The following is a 22,161-nucleotide window of genomic DNA, read 5'->3' on the forward strand; positions in this document are numbered from 1 at the left end:
ATGCTGGGGCATTTTCTACTACCAATGGCCACAGTCCAGCCCCTCTAAATCCTAAAGGACAGTAAACTGGCCCTTTCTTTAGAAAGTTTGGAGACCCCTCCTTTAAACTGAAGAGGAATAAGGGCTTTGAGCTGCACAGAGAAGGTTTTTTCTTTACCTTAAAGTGATTGTAAAGGTAATTTTTTTTTTTAATAACAAACATGTTTATACTTACATACAGTATCTCACAAAAGTGAGTACACCCCTCACATTTTTGTTAATACTATATTATATCTTTTCATCGCTGAAGAATTGACACTTTGCTACAATGTAAAGTAGTGAGTGTACAGCTTGTATAACAGTGTAAATTTGCTGTCTGCTCAAAATAACCCAACACACAGCCATTAATGTCTAAAATGCTGGCAACAAAAGTGAGTACACCCCTAAATGAAAACGTCCAAATTGCACCAAAAGTGTCAATATTTTGTGTGGCCGCCATTTTTTTCCAGCACTGCCTTAACCCTCTTGGGCATGGAGTTCACCAGAGCTTCATAGGTTGCCACTGGAGTCCTCTTCCACACTCCATGACAACATCACAAAGCTGGTGGATGATAGAGAGCTTGCGCACCTCCACATTCCATTTGAGGATGCTCCACAGATGCTCAATAGGGTTTAGCTCTGGAGACATGCTTGGCCAGTCCATCACTTTTACCCTCAAATTCTCTAGCAAGGCAGTGGTCGTCTTGGAGGTGTGTTTGGGGTCATTATCATGTTGGAATACTGCCCTGCGACCCAGTCTCCAAAGGAGGGGATCATGCTCTGCTTCAGTATGTCACAGTACATGTTGGCATTCATGGTTCCCTCAATGAACTGTAGCTCTCCAGTGCCGGCAGCACTCATGCAGCCCCAGACCATGACACTCCCACCACCATGCTTGACTCTAGGCAAGACACACTTGTCTTTGTACTCCTCACCTGGTTGCAGCCACACATGCTTGACACCATCTGAACCAAATAAATTTATCTTGGTCTCATCAGACCACAGGACATGGTTCCAGTAATCCATGTCCTTAGTCTGCTTGTCTTAAGCAAACTGTTTGTGGGCTTTCTTGTGCATCATCTTTAGAAGCGGCTTCCTTCTGGGAAGACAGCCATGCAGACCAATTTGATGCAGTGTGCGGCGTATGGTCTGAGCACTGACAGGCTGACCCCCCCACCCCTTCAACCTCTGCAGCAATGCTGGCAGCACTCATACATCTATTTTCCAATGATAACCTCTGGATATGACGTGAAGCACGCGCACTTAACTTCTTTAGTCGACCATGGCGAGGCCAGTTCTGAGTTTCAGGGTCTTGGCAATCTTCTTATAGCCAGACCATCTTTATGTAGAGCAACAATTCTTTTTTTCAGATCCTCAGACAGTTGAGTGCTTTGCAATGAGGTGCCATGTTGAACTTCCAGTGACCAGTATGAGAGAGTGAGAGCGATAACACCAAATTTAACACACCTGCTCCCCATTCACACCTGAGACCTTGTAACACTAACGAGTCACATGGCACCGGGGAGGGAAAATGGCTAATTGGGGCTAATTTGGACATTTTTACTTAGGGGTGTACTCACATTTGTTGCCAGACATTAATGGCTGTGTGTTGAGTTATTTTGAGGGGACAGCATTTACATTGTTATACAAGGTGTACACTCACTACTTTACATTGTAGCAAAGTATAATTTCTTCAGTGTTGTCACATGAAAAGATATAATAAAATATTAACAAAAATGTGAGGGGTGTACTCACTTTTGCGAGATACTGTACATACATACAATGGAATTGCACAGAGTGGCCACGAACCTCCTCTTTTCGGGTCCCCAGCTGGTGCTCCAGGCTCCTCCTCTCTGTCCAGTGCCCCCATGGAAAGCCACTTCCCATGGGGGCACTCATGTGTGCTCGCACCCGAGCTCTGCTGCTGCATCCATTAAAACAGACAGCGGGACCCGGCCCGCCCCCTCTCCCTGGCTTTGATTGACAGCACTAGGAGAAAATGAAGCGAGGGGTGAAATGAGCAGAGACCCAGAAGCAAGAGGTGAGAGGAGCTGAAAATGTGCACGGCGCTCGATTGATTGAGGGCTCAGGTATGTAAAAGGGGGGGGGGTGAGGGGGGATGCTGCATGAGGGTACAAAATGTTTAGGCTTTACAACCACTTTAACCACTTGCTGACCGCCGCAAGTACATATACTGCGGCGGTCAGCCCCGTGCAGGCAAAATGACGTAGGGGTACGTCACTCGCCTGCGAGCCAATAGGGGGCGAGCGCGCGCCGCCGGAGGCGCGCTCCCACCTCCGCTCGCTCACTAGGATCCCCGCGCGTGTGACCGGTGGACCCGATGTCCGCCGGTCACTCGCGATCTTCGGGTGGAGAGGGAGAAAGGCAGGCGGCTAATGTAAACAAAGCCGCCTGTCATTCTCCCTTGTGTAAAGTGCAGAGATCATACGGTCCTGCTATGCAGGATCGTATATCTCTGTAGTTACACAAACAGCCACATCCCATAACAGTTAGAAGCACGCCCCTAGGGACACACTTAACCCCTCCTTCTCCAATAAAGTTAACCCCTTCCCTGCCAGTGTCATTTTTACAGTAACAGTGCATATGTATAGCACTGATTACTGTAGTAATGTCACTGGTACCCCCAAAAGTGTCAAAAATGTCAGTCAAGGGTCCGATCTGTCCGCCGCAATGTCGCAGTGCCGCAAAAAAAAAATCGCAGATCGCCGCCAATACTCGTTAAAAAAAAAAAACAATAAAAATGACAAAAATCTTTCCCTTAGTTAGTAAACGCAATAACTTTTGCGCCAAACAATCAAAATACGCTTATTGCGATTTTTTTTACCAAACATATGTAGCAAAAAATGTTAAAAAATTTTGATTTTTACATTTTTTTGGGGGGGGGGGGGGGAATTTCATATAAAAAAATGTAAAAAATATTGTTATTTTTGCAAAATTGTCGCTCTTTTTTGTTTATAGCGCATGATCAAAAAATTGCACGGGTGATCAAATACCACCAAAAGAAAGCTCTGTTTGTGGATAAAAAAAGGATGTCAATTTCATTTGGGTACAGAGTCGCATGACCACGCAATTGTCCGTTAAAGTCACGCAGTGCCGGATCGCAAAATACCCCCTGGTCAGGAAGGGGGTAAAATCTTCCGGGGCTTAAGTGGTTAATGAATAAAATGCATTAAGGTAACAAAAAAAAAACCTCCACTTTAACTAGCTATCAGTCTAAGTAGCATGCATCCCAAGGTGCTTAAATTTACCTTGTCAGTCCTCCCCTGCTGCCCATTCTACCATCCTGCCCCTATGTGACCACATGCAGGCCAGTGATTGGCTGCTGAAGCAGTAAGTGCTAAATTTTGACCATGTTCAGGCCTGGTGATTGGCTGCTTAGGCAGTGAGCACCAAATTATGAGAAGCAGCTGCTGCCTCCACTCTCAGTACAAAGTGCCTAACTGCAGCCAGAAAAGACTGGTACGGAAATGAAGAGGACCTTACAGTACCCAATACACAACCAGAGAGCTAATTATGGAAATCTATAGAGAGTATAGGCTTATTTTACTTTGTTTTTCTTAAATATTATAGACAAGTAGTCTTTATATACAAGAGTCACTGATTTCCAGTCTTCTCTTCACCTTTCCGCATTGATTAGGTTAAACTGGAATTGTAGTTTTTTTATGTGTCAAATACCCCCATATGTACAAGTCAGAAGAAAACGCATCCGCAGATGTCAATGAAAAGGGCGACTGTTCAGTATAAACTTCCAGGAGGTGGCTGCTATCGGTTGGAAGAAGGGGTAAGGCCATTGGCGTGGCTGGGTACTCCAAGTCTCTGATCTTGGCTGTTTGTATGGAGGTTCCTCAGTCTGTCTTCAAGAATCCTCAGCTCCTCAACTAGGCTGGTTGCTGGAGGATGGCCTGCGTCATGCTATAATGAAAAGAAAAGAAGAATTTAAGGGGATGTATGATCACCTTGTTAAAATACATACATCAGTGATGGTCTTCTTAAAAATAATGGAGGACCTCAAGTGTGGCCAGCAAAACTTCCAAAGGGTCACACAGTACTGACATGTTTTTTCTGCACTGATCTGCATTGCTTCGAGTTAAACAGCCCAATCAAAATGAATGGGCTTTACCACACCTCAACGCAAAGCACAATGAGAAGAAAGTTGGAGTCATTATTGGAGTCAGTGGCTGCAAAAGAAAAAAAAACATCAGACTGATGCCAGTGACCTGGCAATAATAGCCTCCTACATTGGCGTCAGAGACCACAATAATAATACTTAGCATTTGTGTCAGTGTCTGCAATATTACCCCCAGTGTAGGGTGTCAGACACCGCAATAATAACCCTCAGAATGGTGTCAGACACCACAATAATAGTCCTCGGCATTGGTGGCAGTGGCCACACTAATAACCCCCAGCATTGGCGTCGGTGGCCGGAATAATAACTCCCAGCATTGGCGTCAGTGGCCACACTAATAACCCCCAGCATTGGTGTCAGTGGCCACACTAATAACCCCCAGCATTGGTGTCAGTGGCCACACTAATAACCCCCAGCATTGGTGTCAGTGGCCACAAAAATAACCCTCAGCATTGTGTCAATGACCACAAGAATAACTCCCAGCATTGTGTCAATGACCACAAGAATAACTCCCAGCATTGGTGTCAGAGACCACAATAATAATACTTAGCATTGGTGTCAGTGTCTGCAATATTACCCCCAGTGTAGGGTGTCAGACACCACAATAATAATCCTCAGTATTGGTGTCAGTGGCCACACTTATAACCCCCAGCATTGGTGTTGGTGGCCGCTATAATAACCCTCAGCATTAGTATCAATGGCCACAAGAATAACTCCCAGCATTGGTATCAGAGACCACAATAATAATACTTAGCATTGATGTCAGTGTCTGAAATATTACCCCCAGTGTAGGGTGTCGTATACTGCAATAATAACCCTCAGAATTGGTGTCAGACACCACAATAATAATCCTCAGTATTGGTGTCAGGGGCCACTATAATAATCCCAAGCATTGGTGTCTGTGGCTGCAGTAATAACCCTCAGCATTAGTATCAATGGCCACAAGAATAACTTCCAGCATTGGTGTCAGAGACCACAATAATAATACTTAGTATTGGTGTCAGTGTCTGCAATATTACCCCCAGTGTAGGGTGTCAGACACTGCAATAATAACCCTCAGGATTGGTGTCAGACACCACAATAATAATCCTCGGCACTGGTGGCAGTGGCTACACTAATAACCCCCAGCATTGGTGTAGGTGGCCACAAAAATAACCCCCAGCATTGGTGCCGGTGGCCACAATAAAAACCCTCAGCATTAGTGTCAATGGCCACACTAATAACCCCCAGCATTGGTGTCAGAGACCACAATAATAATACTTAGCATTGGTGTCAGTGTCTGCAATATTACCCCCAGTGTAGGGTGTCAGACACCACAATAATAATCCTCAGTATTGGTGTCAGTGGCCACACTTATAACCCCCAGCATTGGTGTTGGTGGCCGCTATAATAACCCTCAGCATTAGTATCAATGGCCACAAGAATAACTCCCAGCATTGGTGTCAGAGACCACAATAATAATACTTAGCATTGATGTCAGTGTCTGAAATATTACCCCCAGTGTAGGGTGTCGTATACTGCAATAATAACCCTCAGAATTGGTGTCAGACACCACAATAATAATCCTCAGTATTGGTGTCAGTGGCCACACTAATAACCCCCAGCATTGGTGTCGTTGGCCGCAATAATAGCCCTCAGCATTAGTGTCAATTGCCACAAGAATAATTCCCAGCATTGGTGTCAGTGACCACAAAAATAACTGTCAGCATTGGTGTCGGTGGCCACAATAATAATCCTTAACATTGATGTCAGTGTCTGCAATAATAACCCCCAGCATTGGTCTCAAAGCCTGCAATAATTAATTCTCAGCATTGATGTCAGTGTCTGTAATAATAACCCCCAGTATTAGTGTCAAAACCTGCAATAATAATCCACAGCATTGATGTCAGTGTCTGCAATAATAACCCCCAGTATTGGTGTCAAAACCTGCAATAATAATCCACAGCATTGATGTCAGTGTCTGCAATAATAACCCCCAGCATTGGTCTCAAAGCCTGCAATAATTAATCCTCAGCATTGATGTCAGTGTCTGCAATAATAACCCCCAATATTAGCATCAGTAGCAGTGCTGTTACCCTCCCCCTCTGCACTGGTGCATAGCAAGAATGATCCCATTGGTGGTCAGTGGCAGCCATTTTTAACTCTGGCCCCAACCATTGGCAGTGGCAGAGAAATTTACCCCCCTACCCTACACTCTGTGGCCAGTGCACTATGCAGCAGTAAAAGGTAAGTGGCAGTAAAATCTAACCCAAACACCCCATTTCTTGCATTGGTAGTAAAATTTGTATCTGCAGAAAAAAGTTTAATCTCTGCACACAAAAAGACTTCTTTACAGTAAGAGCTGTGAAAATGTGGAATAGACTACCACAGAAAATAGTTTTAGCCAACTCAGTAAGGGTGGAAATTGGTCTCTAAAAATGTTGGTGTTTGATAATACATAGCAAGCATGGTACCAGAACCGAAGGCAAGGAAAAGTATTATCATAATCAGGTCTGAGGGGAGGGGGGGGGGAGTCAGGTGGTACAAGGTGCCACCCTCATTCTTCTAAAATTCACCAGTCTGCTATAAAGCGTCTGGATTTAAGTCTTTTGCTTCTGCCAGACATTCTTTCTATAAACCCACTCACCAAGCACAGTTTAAATTGAACACAATCATAGTGAATACCTAACTATCAGCAGAGACTTTCAATTGAGCTTCAAAGGACATCACAGCATTACCATTAGAGCCGGTTCACACTACTCCGACTTGGGACACGACTTGTGTGCCCTCAAGTCGCCCCAAGTCGCTTGTCATCACAAATTCAATGTAAATGAATGAGAGCCGTCTTAATATGCACTACTGAAGTCGCTCCGACTTCAGAAAAGGTTCCTGTACTACTTCAAGGCGACCTGTATCTAGACTTCAATGGGAGTCGCCTCTAAGTCGGATCCTTATCTATTTTCAAGCGACTGTGATCAGACTTTCCAATAAGAAGAAAAAGATTACCCCACAGACAAAGTCGCCTATCATTTAAGTCTCTTCAAAGTAGTGCACAAGTCTCTTCCAAGTCTCTAAACAAGTCTAATGGTAAGGCTCCATTCACACTGCCGCGACTTGTCAGGCGACTTGTCAGCCTGACAAGTCGCGGTCCCTCGCGGTCCATTGAGAGCCCATTCACACTAGCGCGACTTGTGAGGCGACTTGTGTGCCCTCAAGTCACCCCAAGTCGCTTGACATAACAAAAGCAATGTTAATCAATCAGCGCCGTCTTAATTGGCACTACTGAAGTCGCTCCGACTTCAGAAAAGGGTCCTGTACTACTTTGAGGCGACTTGTGATCCGACCTGTCCCATATACTTCAATGGGAGTCGCCTCCTTATCTTAATTGAAGCGACTTGTGATCAGACTTTCCAGGAAGAAGAAAGAGATTAGCCAGGCATTCCCCACATTGCAGCCATGCCTATATGGTATACAGTATATATGGTATATACATATATATATATATATATATATATATATATATATATACCATATATATACCATATAGGCATGGCTGCAATGTGGGGAATGCCTGGCTAATCTCTTTCTTCTTCCTGGAAAGTCTGATAACAAGTCGCTTCAATTAAGATAAGGAGGCGACTCCCATTGAAGTATATGGGATTAGTACATTAGGACATATATATGTAATGGTATATATATTCCATTATCTCTGCTTGGTCTGTGTGAGTGGCACTGGTGGACACAGATAAGTGGCACTGGTGGACACTGATTCGTGGCACTGATACGTGGCACTGGTGGACACTGATTCGTGGCACTGATACGTGGCACTGGTGGACACTGATACGTGGCACTGGTGGACACTGATACGTGGCACTGGTGGACACTGATTCGTGGCACTGATACGTGGCACTGGTGGACACTGATACGTGGCACTGGTGGACACTGATTTGTGGCACTGATACGTGGCACTGGTGGACACTGATTTGTGGCACTAATACGTGGCACTGGTGGGCAATGAGGAAATGAGTAAAAAAAAAAAAACAGAAAAGGGAAATTAGGTCACAACACATCATATTCTGATTGGCCAAATACAAAGTCGTCTGTCATTTAAGTTGCGCAAAATAATTCACAAGTCGCGCTGAAGTCGCGGTAAAGTCACGGTAAAATCACGGTAAAAAGTCGCTCCGACATGGGGCGACTTATGGTCGCGGCAGTGTGAACCGGCTCTGACTGCTACAGGACCGGTTCTAATAGGAACGACACAAGTCGCTCCGACTTAGAAAAAGGGTCCTGTACTACTTCGGGGCGACCTGGAAGCGACTTGCATTGACTTCCATTATGTGAAGTCCGTGCAAGTCGCGCAGAAGTCGCGGTGCACGGGACTTCACAGGTCGCCCCCAAAGTCGTGCAGGAGTCGTGCCGCTCAAGTCACGCTAAAAAGTCGCTCCTTCATGGGGCGACTTTCTGGTCGCGGTAGTGTGATCCGGCTTTTAGACTTTTAGCAGTAAAATAAACAAGGCATATCCGCACTTAGCCAGAATATTGAAAGCCAGAGATAGTTAATTAAACATCCGTACTGTTGTGAAAACTTTCCCTACCAGTCTGGTCCTTTAGTACCTTGGTAATTGGATGTTGAAAAGTCTGTCAATAGAGGCTTTAAAGCATATAAAATAAAACTAGCTTAGCCTGTAGGTAAACTAATAACCATTTTAGGTGGGTATCTCTCACTGCAGAACCAAAATCATCCCATAATAGTAGCGCTGCATTAATAACAAGAACATATCCAAAGGACTCAAATCCAATCCAAATCTGAATATAAATTGTGGAATTCACCAGCAGGGGGCAGGATAACACAGAATATTTATAAGAAGCTATGGCTGGAGGAGAGAAAGTGATAAATGCCATTGGCATTCCTGTCTGTGTAGCTAATAATTAGCTCCACACCACTGACTCATGGTAAAAATTACATAAAGCTTTTGTCACAAAAAAATTTTTTACTTAAGGGGGTCAGTCAAACCCAAGGCTGATATGTCAGTGTTTGGTAGACTTTAAATCTGGGTTAGCCAAACTTTCTAAGCAAAGGACCAGTTTTACTGTTTTTCAGACTTTAGGAGGGCTGGACTGTGGCCAATGAGAGGAGAAGGCCCCAGACTTGGTGATCAGTGGGGGGGGGGGGTAAAATAATTACATAATGCCTGTGGGCAGTAGGAGGTATTGGTATGAGTGGGAATAATAATCTCTATCAATAGTGTCAGTGGAAGGAATAGTGCCCCATCATTGGTGTCAGTGGAAGGAATAGTGCCCCATCTTTGGTGTTAGTGGAAGGAATAGTGCCCCATCTTTGGTGTTAGTGGAAGGAATAGTGCCCCATCTATGGTGTCAGTGGGAGGAATAGTGCCCCATCATTGGTGTCAGTGGAAGGTATAGTGCCTCATCATTGGTGTCAGTGGGAGGAATAGTGCCCCATCATTGGTGTCAGTGGGAGGAAAAGTGCCCCATCTTTGGTGTCAGTGGGAGGAATAGTGCCCCATCTATGGTGTCAGTGGGAGGAATAGTGCCCCATCTTTGGTGTCAGTGGGAGGAATAATGCCCCATCTATCATGTCAGTGGAAGGAATAGTGCCCCATCTATGGTGTCAGTGGGAGGAATAGTGCCCCATCATTGGTGTCAGTGGGAGGAATAGTGCCCTCATCATTGGTGTCAGTGGAAGGAATAGTGCCCCGTCTATGGTGTCAGTGGAAGGAATAGTGCCCCATCTATGGTGTCAGTGGAAGGAATAGTGCCCCATCTATGGTGTCAGTGGAAGGAATAGTGCCCCATCTATGGTGTCAGTGGAAGGAATAGTGCCCCATCATTGGTGTCAGTGGAAGGAATAGTGCCCCGTCTATGGTGTCAGTGGAAGGAATAGTGCCCCATCTATGGTGTCAGTGGACGGAATAGTGCCCCATCTATGGTGTCAGTGGAAGGAATAGTGCCCCATCTATGGTGTCAGTGGAAGGAATAGTGCCCCATCTATGGTGTCAGTGGAAGGAATAGTGCCCCATCATTGGTGTCATTGGGAGGAATAGTGCCCCATCTATGGTGTCAGTGGAAGGAATAGTGCCCCATCTATGGTGTCAGTGGAAGGAATAGTGCCCCATCTATGGTGTCAGTGGAAGGAATAGTGCCCCATCTATGGTGTCAGTGGAAGGAATAGTGCCCCATCTATGGTGTCAGTGGAAGGAATAGTGCCCCATCTATGGTGTCAGTGGAAGGAATAGTGCCCCGTCTATGGTGTTAGTGGGAAGAATAGTGCCCCATCTATGGTGTCAGTGGAAGGAATAGTGCCCCATCTATGGTGTCAGTGGAAGGAATAGTGCCCCATCTATGGTGTTAGTGGGAAGAATAGTGCCCTAAGGGCTGGATAAAGGCAAGTAAAGGGCAACATCCAGCCCACTGGCCAGAGTATGGAGACCACTGCTTTAGATGTTTATATACCCTAAGAACCCTTTTCCACTAATATGTTGGCACACCAACACACTAGGGCAATGTATTAGTGCTGTAGCATGCTGCAAAACATAGTAGTAGTGCAATAAACTGCCTTGGGTTACAAAAAACATGTCATGTTCAGCACCTTAGAGTGTAGAAATGTATGTGTACCAAGTGACCATGTGAATAATGCTTTGGACCCTTTTGAGGAATCGTTGGTGTGCTGATAACATTTCTGCACTCTGATTATCTACGGTTTCCAGCCAGTGGTCATTACAGCACTCGGCCATACTACAGCCATTTTCAGGAACGTATGCGTGGGGAATATTGCATTTGGATTTGTTCAGCGCCTTAGGGTGTGCTGGTAACTCATTCATATCAATGGACTGCGTTAACCACTTGCCAACTGCCGCACGACTATCTACGTCCGCAGTCAGCCCCTCACAGGCAAAGTGACGTAGATCTACGTCGCTAGCCTGTGAGGGTCTAAGGAGCGAGCGCGCGCCCCCGTAGGCGCGTTCCCGCTCCCGAGCGGTCACGGACCCCCCCCCCCCCGTGCGTGTGACCGGCGGACCCGATGTCCGCCGGTCACTCGGCGATCGTCGCTGCAGAGGGAGAAAGTCAGGCAGCTGATGTAAACAAGCCGCCTGTCATTCTCCCCTGTGTAGAAACTATGTAGGACCGTTGATCACTGTTCCTACAGCTCAAGCCACAGCCAATCACAGTTAGAATCACGCCCCTAGGGACACACTTAACCCCTCCCTCTCAAAAAAAGTTAACCCATTCACTGCCAGTGTATTTTTACAGTAACAATGTATATGTATAGCACTGATTACTGTAGTAATGTCACTGGTACCCCCAAAAGTGTCAAAAATGTCAGTCAAGGGTCCGATCTGTCCGCCACAATGTCGCAGTACCGCAAAAAAAAATCGCAGATTGCCGCCATTACGCGTTAAAAAAAAAAACAACAAAAATGACAAAAATCTTTCCCTTTGTTAGTAAACGCAATAACTTTTGCGCAAACCAATTAAAATACGCTTTTTGCGATTTCTTTTACCAAACATATGTAGCATAAAACAAATTGGCCAAAAATGTTAAAAAAATTCGATTTTTACATTTTTTTTGGGGGGGGAATTTCATATAAAAAAATTTGAAAAATATTGCTATTTTTGCAAAATTGTCGCTTTTTTTTGTTTATAGCGCATGATCAAAAAATCGCACAGGTGATCAAATACCGCCAAAAGAAAGCTCTGTTTGTGGGAAAAAAAGGACGTCAGATTCGTTTAGGTACAGCGTCGCATGACCGCGCAATTGTCCGTTAAAGTCACGCAGTGCCGAATCGCAAAATAGGCCCTGGTCAGGAAGGGGGTAAAATCTTCCGGGGCTTAAGTGGTTAGCACAAAGAGCGTTTACGTGCAACTTAACACACTTTAATGCACACGTGTTACGCACATAATTCAAAGGGGTTTTCTACCACTTGGAATCTCTAATAGTGAGTTCTTGGGTCTGCACAGCTGCTGTGCCCATTAGGCTGTCAATTTCCAGCCATATATAGTTACCTGTGCCATGTCTGTGGTGTAGCGCAAGTAACATCTTTTCCATAGCGTGACCCAAGGCCCCACACTTATAGGAAGTAGAAGGTCCTCTGCAGGGCTGTAAGTGGTGACGGTATTCCTAAATGGTTTTTCTTCTTCCAGTAAACTCTCAGTAGACTGGGCACGACGAGCTGTCCGCTTGGAAACTGTACCGATTTTCCTTGGGAATAATGGAGACTGTAGGACGAGAGACCCCTTGGAGAGCAGGTACACACTGCAGTTGTTGGAGACATTCATCTTGGAAAATAAACACATCAAGTCAATGCACTGTGTGTGTGTGAGTGTGTATATATATATATATATATATATAGGAGGAGGTATATACTATTTGTCTAGAGCAGCCTTTCTTAACATTTTTTTTAACCTGGAGGAACCCCTAAAATAATGTTCAGGTCTTGGGGATCCCTATCCTACTAAAACCAGTTCATCAGGGGCCAGTGGAAAACATGACTCTAACATTAGTGATCAGTTGGAAGAATGACACCCTTACAGACCGCTACAAATATAACCTGTGTCATTCTGCTGACTTTGGCGAGTGCCATTGGTCCTGGAACTAAGCAGGCACCATCAGATGGGAGATGAATCAGCCACAGCTCAAGGAACCCTTAGAGCAGTGATGGCGAACCTTGGCACCCCAGATGTTTTGGAACTACATGGCACTGACGCCGGGACATTTTCTACTACCTTAGCCTGAAGGCCTGTAAACTGGACCTTTGCTTAGAAAGTTTGGAGACCCCTGCTCTAGGGGTTTCAATGGAACTCTAAGGTTCCTCTAGGACAGTGATGGCGAACCTTTGAACCCAGATGTTTTGGAACTACATTTCCCATGATGCTCAACTACACTGCAGAGTGCATTAGCAACATAGGAAATACAGTTCCAAAACATCTGGGGTGCCAAGGTTTGCCATCACTGCCCTAGAGGAACCTTAGAGTTACATTGAAACCCCTATAGCAGGGGTCTCCAAACTTTCTAAGCAAAGGTCCAGTTTACAGTCCTTCAGGCTTTAGGGGGGCCGGACCATGGCCAAAGGGAGTAGAAAATGTCCCGGCGTCAGTGCCCCATCATTGGTTGTAATGGGAGAACTAGTGCCCCATTGTTGAAATCAATAGGAAAAATAGTGCCCTGCTGATGGTGTCAGTAGGGGAATACTGCTCCATTGGTGTCAATTGGTGGAATAGTGCCCCGAGGGCCAGATAAAGGCAAGCGAAGGGCCATATCTGGACCCTGGGCCACAGTTTGGAGACCACCGCCCTAGAGGAACCCCTGAGAGCTGCAGGGAACCCAGTGCAACAACATGCCTTGAAGTGTAGATTTCCCTCAGCACTTAAGATGAAGATTTCTAGTGAATGGCGTGACCTTCTCGTGGCATGGGTAGCAGAAAAGGTAAGTATTCACAGACTTTTTTTTTTTTTTTAAATATAAGGCTCTTTGCAGATTTTAGATTTATTGACAGAGTCACTTTAAGGAAACCTGGACTTGCCCATGCAGAGCTAAGTGATAGATTCACTTAAAGCAGAACTAAAGGGTGGAATACTCACCTTTCCTCTAACAGTCCCCTTGCCTAACTGCATCTTCTTCTGTGTGCTGGTTTTTGGCCATTTTCATTGGCTGGCATAGGATGATGTCACTGCTGTGCATGCGCAGAAGCTATATATCTCTGCACATAGAGATCATGTCAGCCAGAGTAAGTAGTTTAAGGCTGTATTTACACCTGAGAGTCATATTTTGAATGTTTTTTCGGCTTTTTTTGAGCATTTGTATGCATGTTTTTGACCGGTTGTGTACAGCGTTTTTAAAGCGTTTTTGAGCTTTAATTTTTTTTTTATTTAGCAAACAGAGGAAACTAGCACCAGTTTCATCATTTGTTGTTATGTTTTTTCACCTTTTTATTATTAGCTTTTATTATTTATTTATTATTATTTTTACTTTTTTGTAGAGGTTAAGAGCCGGTTCACACTGATCCGACTTGTCAGGCGACTTGGTTGCCTGACAAGTAGCTCCCAATGCTGTGCAATGGAACCGTTCTAATCAGAGCCACTCAAGTCGCTCCGACATAGAAAAAGGGTGCGGCACTATTTTTTGGCAAAGTCAGACCGACTTGCATTGACTTCTATTATGAGAAGTCGTTTGCAAGCCGCGATGAAGTCGCGCTGCACGAGCGACTTCAAAGTCACCCAAAGTCGGGGCGACTTTGAGTCGGATTAGTGTGAACCGGCTCTTAGAGTTAAGGGTAAATTTGTTTGTTTATATGTTTATAATTGCTTATTTATTTACTTATTTTGTTAGGTTAGGGGTTAATAGTAGGGTTAAGGTTTTGGGCTAGAGGTTAATATTAGTGTTAGGGATTAGTGTTTAATATTAGGGTTAAGGGTAAGGGTTCAGGATTAGGGGGTTAATATTAGGTGTTAAATAAATTTCAGGGGAAAACCCCTGCACTATCGTAGGTTTTATTGTGTAGTAAATGTCAAAAAGTATACGTGAGTGAAATCGAGGGGCTGCTGCTGACACTTAAAAGCTTATCCTTAGCCTTAGATGGGTTGTAATGTGTGGTGTAGTGCTGCGCTACCTCTCATAAAGTGCAATGTGACTTAAATAAATAAATAATAATTCATGTGTGCCTTCTTGTGAGTACAAATACACTATTTGAATATATCCGTGTAGTAGTACATCATAAAATAAATGCCATGATTCTGCATGCAAGCTTACAATACACACTATAAAATATATTATCACTATTTTTTATTACTTTTATAGTGTGTATTATAAGCTTTTTTTTTTCAGAATAAATATTGTAAGCTTGCATGCAGAATCATGGCATTTATTTTATGATGTACTACTACACGGATATATTCAAATAGTGTATTTGTAATTATAAGAAGGTACACATTAATTATTATTTATTATTTATTTATTTAAGTCACATTGCACTTTATGAGAGGCAGCGCGACACTACACCACACATAATATTAGGCGTTACTATTAGGGTTAAGGGTTGGGGGGTTTAAATAATATTTCTATTATTTATTTATTTATTTTTTTATGAATTTATTATTATTTATTTAAATTTAATTATTGCATTTGAGCAGAAAAACGCTCAAAAACGCTCGAGTCAAGCGTTTCCATGCATTTTTATGGAACAAAAAATGCTTAAAAACACGCACCAATCTGCCTGATTCAAGCTACAAAAAAGCTCCAGAACTTTTTTGAGCTTCAGGCGACTTGAAGTGGAGATTTGAACCATCTCCATAAAGAATAATAATTTTTTTTTTCTCCTCCAGCGTTTTGGGGCTTTGAGCTTCAAGCTACAAAACGCTGGGGTTGTGAATGGGGCCTAAATGCCGGGGATCGCTGTGAGTGTGCAGATAGGTGTGTTTTATTGCAGAAGAGACATTGCCTGTTCCTTCTGCAAAAAAATAGCCTGCCTGTTCAAAGAGAAATGCCATTAGTTATAAGTATAGAGGAGCATGGGACTCTGCACCCTTACTCCCATGATGCAACACTAAGTCCCTAAGCAGCCATGGGAGTAAGGGTGCAGCCCCAGGGGGGTTTTAGCAGCAAATGAGTCTTGTTAGACAATGATTAAAATTTTAAATTTTATTAACAAATTGTTAAAAGATTCCACAAAGGATAAAATATGAGCTCTGGCTACAATGTAAATCCATCAAAGGAAATTACATGACTAGTAGGATCATATACAAAATTAAATGAACAATCCCAACCAACAGGGTGGATTTCAAACGCGTTTCAACCTATTCGGTATGGTCTTCTTCAGGGGATATGTGATGTCTATAAAATGTATTGTAGAATTAGAAATATAATATACATCACATAAAAAGAAACAAAAAGAAAAAGCACGTATATTTCTCTGGTCAAAGGATATCCATCATCTTTAAGGTAAATATACGTTTTTTTTGTTTTTTTTTATGCGATGTATATTATATTTCTAATTCTACAATGCATTTTATAGACATCACATACTCCCTGAAGAAGACCTTACAGAATAGGTTGAAACACGTCAGGGTACCACCCTGTTTGTTCTGATTGTTCATTTAATTTTATATATGATTCTACTAGTCATCATTTCCTTTGATGGATTTACATTGTAACCAGAGCTCATATTTTATCCTATGTGGAACCTTTTAACAATTTGTTAAAAATCCTTGTCTAACAAGACTCATTTGCTGCTAAAAAAAAAAACCCTGGGGGAAATTCCTTTCCTTTTTTGAAGTTTTAGGGTTCTTTCAAACGGTCCGCCTCCGCCGGCGGACTCCGTGCTGCTCAGCGGGGGATCGATACGCCGATCCCCGCTGAGCAGGAGGAGGATGACAGCTCCGTCTCTGCTCTGTGTGCAGAGACGGAGCTGTCAGATTCCCGCTGTCTTCTATGGGGGAATCGGATGAGAACGGACCGCCTGTCCGTTCTCATTCGATCCCATCCGATCCGATCTGCTCGACGTATGGAAAATAGGGTTTCCATCCGTCTGGATTTCACGGACAGGATCGGAATCGGATAGCAGTGGGTGTCAGAGGAGAAGTCTCCGCTGACATCCGCTGCCCCATAGGGATGCATGGAGGATCCGATCAGGACCACCTAAAAAACTGACGGCGGATCTGATCGGATCGTTTGTGTGAAAGGACCCTTAGCCTTGGAGCTTACATAGGGCTTCTGTTTTTCGCACAGCTCTGAACAGACCAGTGGAGATTGAGGGACAGTGAAGTGCCCATGCTGAGAAATACACAACTTCACTTTGGGGTATTTTAGACCTTTAAAATGAGTTGCCAGTTGGCCATGTTAAGATTTAATGGAGCTTAATGAACCCCCATCCCGCCCCCTTAACCCAAAGCTCACCTTGTCAGCATTATGCCCACTTCCATTGCCATTTAATACAGCATGTTCCCTGACTTGGTACACAGGGTTCCGGAACTGCTTCCTGCGCACATGACTGTAGAATAGGCTCCATTCCCAGACTGTTGGAGGAACGGCCTTGGCATCTTCCACTGGTTTGTAGTCTCCATTCAGCAGGATCTTCTCTCTTACTATGTCTCTCCAACCATTCACTGGCGTGTACGTCTGGCTGGATGAGTGCCGCTAGAGAAGAAAACGCACGCTGAATCAAAAAAAGATGGAACCTTTCTGCACATTGATAAGTGGACATGTAAGTTCATCTTAAATGGAATGTAAAGAGAAATAATAAAAATCTTTGGTAAATTATAACCGTCTTCCCAACAAGGTACGCATACATGCTGCCTCTTGGCGGGTGGGCTTTAACGCTCTGTGTGCTCCCAGCACAGTTACCAGTAAGAACCGTAAAGCTCCCAATACTTGCGCTTGGGAGCTTTCCGATTACATGACCGATGTGACAGCCAATCACAGCGATCACATGACTCAAATGCCCGCCTCCATCTCCCGCCAGTTAGAAGCTCTTAAAGGGCCAGGAGGTGGAGGCTGGAAGGGGTAAACAAAGCTGATTTCCGGGCAAACATAAAAAACAAAAATGAAATACATAAAATGGAACTGTTCTACCTGCCAAATGACTATATTTTCTGTCCATCCAGTTCTGAGATTTACACAGCCCTGATGATGAACCCATGTCACTCTCACTCTACTCTCTCCTTCTGTCTGCATGTCAATTGTTAGCACATTTCAGCACAACTGATTGGCTCCTTGTACTGCTTCTCCTTCTCCCAGCCAGAACTCTGTCAAATAGGGGATTGCAAGAGGCTGATACCAAATAAAAAGTCAGATAATTACACTGCTTGTAGCAATAATCCTCTTTTATATGAAGCTGGCTCCTCTGTAACATCCATTGCATTCATTCTTTATTGACTACATGGCAGGATGCAGCAGTAATACTCTATGGAAGTAATGGTGAACCTTGGCACCCCAGATGTTTTGGAACTACATTTCCCATGATGCTCATACACTCTGCAGTGTAGTTGAGCATCATGGGAAATGTAGTTCCAAAACATCTGGGGTGCCAAGCTTCGCCATCACTGCTCTATGGGGTTTCCCCCAAAGCCAAGTAAGGCTTCAGCTTAAACACGTTAGCATGTTACTGCTATATCCGGCCATTTAGCCAATAAAAAATTGATGCAATGGATGTTATTAAGTAGCCAGCTTCACTAACGCTGATCACTAAGGCTACGTTCACATGTTGGCGTAGCGGAACACAGGCAGAATCACCGAGATTCTGTCCGCGATCCGGAAATAATTGCAAATCGCCGGATGCCTGTGCGTTGCCGTTGATTTGCAATGGCACCCCAAACGCTGTGCGATGTTGCCACGATTTCCGCCTGCCGAATCGCGGTAACATCGTGCAAACAAAATCGCGGGTCGTATAACGCCCAAAAAAGGTACAAGAGCTTCTTTGGGGCGTCATGCGTCCCGCGATTTTGTTTGCGTGATGTTACCGCGATTCAGCAGTCGGAAATCGCGGCAACATCGCACAGCGTTTGGGGTGCCATTGCAAATCAACGGCAACGCACAGGCGTCCCGAGATTTGCAATGAATTCCGGATCGCGGGCAGAATCGCGATGATTCTGCCTGCGATCAGCTATGCCAACATGTGAACGTAGCCTAAGTTCTTAGTCTGCTTGCAGGGGAGAGCAGTGACTGCCCCTCCAGAGCTCAACTGGAGTGCTAGGCTGGGCAGGGGTGTGCATGGCTGGCCCCCAGCTCTCAAAGCCAACAGTCAATAAGGCAGCTGGGTTGAACCTGACAATATTGTCAGGATCCTTTCAGAGCCTGGAGCAGCTCTGCCACCTGACAGTGAGCAATAGCTCACTATAAACTGACTCTGAGTCATAGGAGAACAAAAGTAAGCGTACTTTTGTGGCTCAGAAGAGAAGTTTGGCCAAAGATGCTTTGCCCATACTTCTCTTTTAAGCCTTTAAGTGGTTACTGTACATTTTTTTTGTACGTTTTTACAAGTTTTATATATTTTGAATACTTTCTATAGAAAATATTTGTTCTACCCTGAGAGGGGTAGAAATGGGTGCCCCTAATGGCTGTGCCCACATTGCCTTACAAGTTTTAATCTCATGGTCCTTGATGGTCACTTCTTTGGTTCCACCTACCTGGCTTCCTCTTATGCGGTCCCAGTGGCAGTTGTGAGTGAAGGTGCTGCAGAACAGATTGTAAGTGCTATCATGCAGGGCCATCAGATAGGATTCTGTAAACTCGAAGGCTGTTGGTGACTGCTGCACAAACTGCCAGACACAGTCCAGGAACAACAGAAACACCGGAGACTGCAAGAAAAGACAGGTGTAACAGGTCAAAAATGGTGCCTAGCCATTGCTAAATAACTCATATTTAGCACTGTCCCCGTAGGACTTGTTATATGATGGCTTCTTGGGCCTCCTCTGATTACCAGCATACAGTCACTTAGGGTACAGTTCACTCATTCATCCTTAACTCCTAATGGCTAGTTGCTCAATAAACAGTCCAGGGGTATCGGTTGTCAGTCTTTATTGTGGAACTTGGATGGGAGAATGGAATAGTGGGAGACTCCAACTGGAACTATATACATTGAATAAGGACAACTCTCACTTGGCCTCAGCAGGCTGCTCGTGGAAGCAGTCTAACTGCTTAAACCATACTGCCACATGTATGGAAAGGGTTAAGTCTCCTTGCTCTTTTTCCAGCGATAGACTTGATGAACCACATTATCTTTGGGATGCTCTCTAGCATCCCCTTTACTGACACCCAGCCACTGACTCTTCTAGCTGCAGGGGTGGCCAACCTCAGGTCAGGCCCCATTGACACAGATCTGTACTCACTGTACTGCAGAATCAGATCCTTCTAGTGTCTCCCCTCCTAGTCAGCTTTACTGGACCTCCAGGTTCAGTTCCTCTCTAGCTCCTTAGGCTCTCAGGTCGGCCACCTGAGGCTGCATGACACTTCTATAGAGGAGGAGGCAGCTGCCTCTTCCCTCTGGGACTCCGCTCTCCAGCTGAAAGACCCCGGGCACATATGCTCCTGGCATTTATACAGTATCCCAGCATGCACTGATGCACTTTCCTCTGCCAAATCACCAGGGCTGCACTAAATGCCTGTGCATTCATTTGTCAGGTTTCCTCCCACTGTCCAATGTGTTTCCCTATTGGACCAGTGTGAAACACTCTTCAGAGTTGCACCTATGCACATTGAGCAGACCTCACTAACAGATTCTGCTCTCTGGTAGGCAGAGAACAATATAGATTTACCTGCAGTCCCTCTGGTAAGCAGAAAGGATTCCAACAAAACTATACTCTCTCTCTAGCACCTACCTAGGAGGGTGCTACACATATAACTCATTTTAAAATATATATCTCTCAAAAATATGATAACCCTTAATATGTTCTTGTTAAGCCTCATCCACAGGGATGTTTACATGGGGTATTAGGGTAACATTTCTGGTGCTTTCCTGCACCCAGGGAGCTGCAGGTGTTGCATGCTGCCAAGTAAATGGCTGTATGCGGCTGTACACTTGAAAATGCTGATGGTTGCTGCGTTGCATAAACTGCATTGCGTAAACTTAATGCATCACTTTTGCTGGTAAATGCCAATGATGTTGGAAATGTACCTACCCTCAAGGCTTTTAAAGGATAACTGTACTTTTAGTACAGTTATCCTTTAACCACTTGCCGACCGCCGCAAGTACATATACTGCGGTGGTCAGCCCCCCCTGGGCAAAGTGACGTATGGGTATGTCACTTGCCCGCGAGCCAATAGGGGGCGAGTGCGCGCCACCGGAGGTGCGCTCCCGCCCCCGCTCGTTCCCTGCCATCCCAGCGCGAGTGACCGGCGGCTCCGATGTCCGCCGGTCACTCGCAATCTCCCGCTGGAGAGGGAGAAAGGCAGGCGGCTGATGTAAACAAAGCCACCTGTCATTCTCCCTGGTGTAACTGCAGAGATCATACGATCCTGCTATGTAGGATCGTATGTCTCTGTGGTTACATCAAAAGCCACGCCCCTTTACAGTTAGAAGCACGCCCCTAGGGACACATTTAACCCCTGGATGTCTAATAAAGTTAATCCCTTCCCTGCCAGTGTCATTTTTACAGTAACAGTGCATATGTATAGCACTGATTACTGTAGTAATGTCACTGGCACCCCCAAAAGTGTCAAAAATGTCAGTCAAGGGTCCGATCTGTCCGCCACAAAGTCGCAGTCCCGCAAAAAAAAAAAAATCGCAGATCACCGCCATTACTAGTTAAAAAAAAAAACAATTAAAATGACATAAATCTTTCCCGCAGTTAGTGAACGCAATAACTTTTGCGCAAACCAATCAAAATACGCTTATTGCGATTTTTTTCACCAAAAATATGTAGCAGAAAACAAATTGGCCTAAAATGTTAAAAAAATTATATTTTTTTACATTTTTTTGGGGGGGGGGGGGAATTTCATATGAAAAAATTTGAAAAATATTGTAATTTTTTCAAAATTGTCGCTCATTTTTTGTTTATAGCGCAAAAAGTAAAAATCGCACAGGTGATCAAATACCACCAAAAGAAAGCTCTATTTGTGGGAAAAAAGGATGTAAATTTCATTTGGGTACAGCGTCGCACGACCACGCAATTGTCCGTTAAAATCACGCAGTGCCGAATCGCAAAATAGGCCCTGGTCTTTGAGCAGATAAATCCTCCGGGGCTTAAGTGATTAAATAGTCCCCTGCCCAGCAACCTTCCCATGCCCCATGTAATGTTCTTACCTGTACCCACTCTTCCGAGACCTTTGCTGCTTGGAGCCACACAGCCACTGCTGTGGAAATCTCCCAGCTGGGTTCTTCTTCCATTCACTCCTATGGAAAGGTTCCCACACATAATAGAGGGCCTTTTCATAGGAATTATTGGAGATTCACAAGACCATGAGCCCGGCTGGGATACTTCTGGAGTGGCAGGAGTGTAATAGCCAGCAGGCCGCTGGTTGACTGGAAGGAGATGGAGCATTTGAAGGATAACTGTACTAAAAGT

The 22,161-nt window shown here is 44.6% G+C and overlaps 1 protein-coding gene across 2 annotated transcripts in view; it reads right to left on the minus strand.

Moving 5' to 3' along the window:
- Window positions 1–3,308: 3,308 nt before the first annotated feature.
- Window positions 3,309–22,161, minus strand: part of MTMR11 (myotubularin related protein 11) — a 113,236-nt gene continuing 94,383 nt past the window's right edge. For both annotated transcript variants that reach the window (XM_082242757.1, XM_082242758.1), the window contains exons 14-17: window positions 19,285–19,455; window positions 17,057–17,296; window positions 12,172–12,444; window positions 3,309–3,951 (exon numbers count right to left, since the gene is read on the minus strand). In XM_082242757.1, coding sequence (XP_082098883.1) covers window positions 3,802–3,951; window positions 12,172–12,444; window positions 17,057–17,296; window positions 19,285–19,455 — 834 coding nt within the window. In that variant the 3' untranslated portion in view covers window positions 3,309–3,801. The remainder of the gene's footprint in view (window positions 3,952–12,171; window positions 12,445–17,056; window positions 17,297–19,284; window positions 19,456–22,161) is intronic.

This window comes from Pelophylax lessonae (genome assembly GCF_965119305.1).
Source record: "Pelophylax lessonae genome assembly, chromosome: 13".
Classification (NCBI taxonomy): Eukaryota; Metazoa; Chordata; class Amphibia; order Anura; family Ranidae; genus Pelophylax; species Pelophylax lessonae.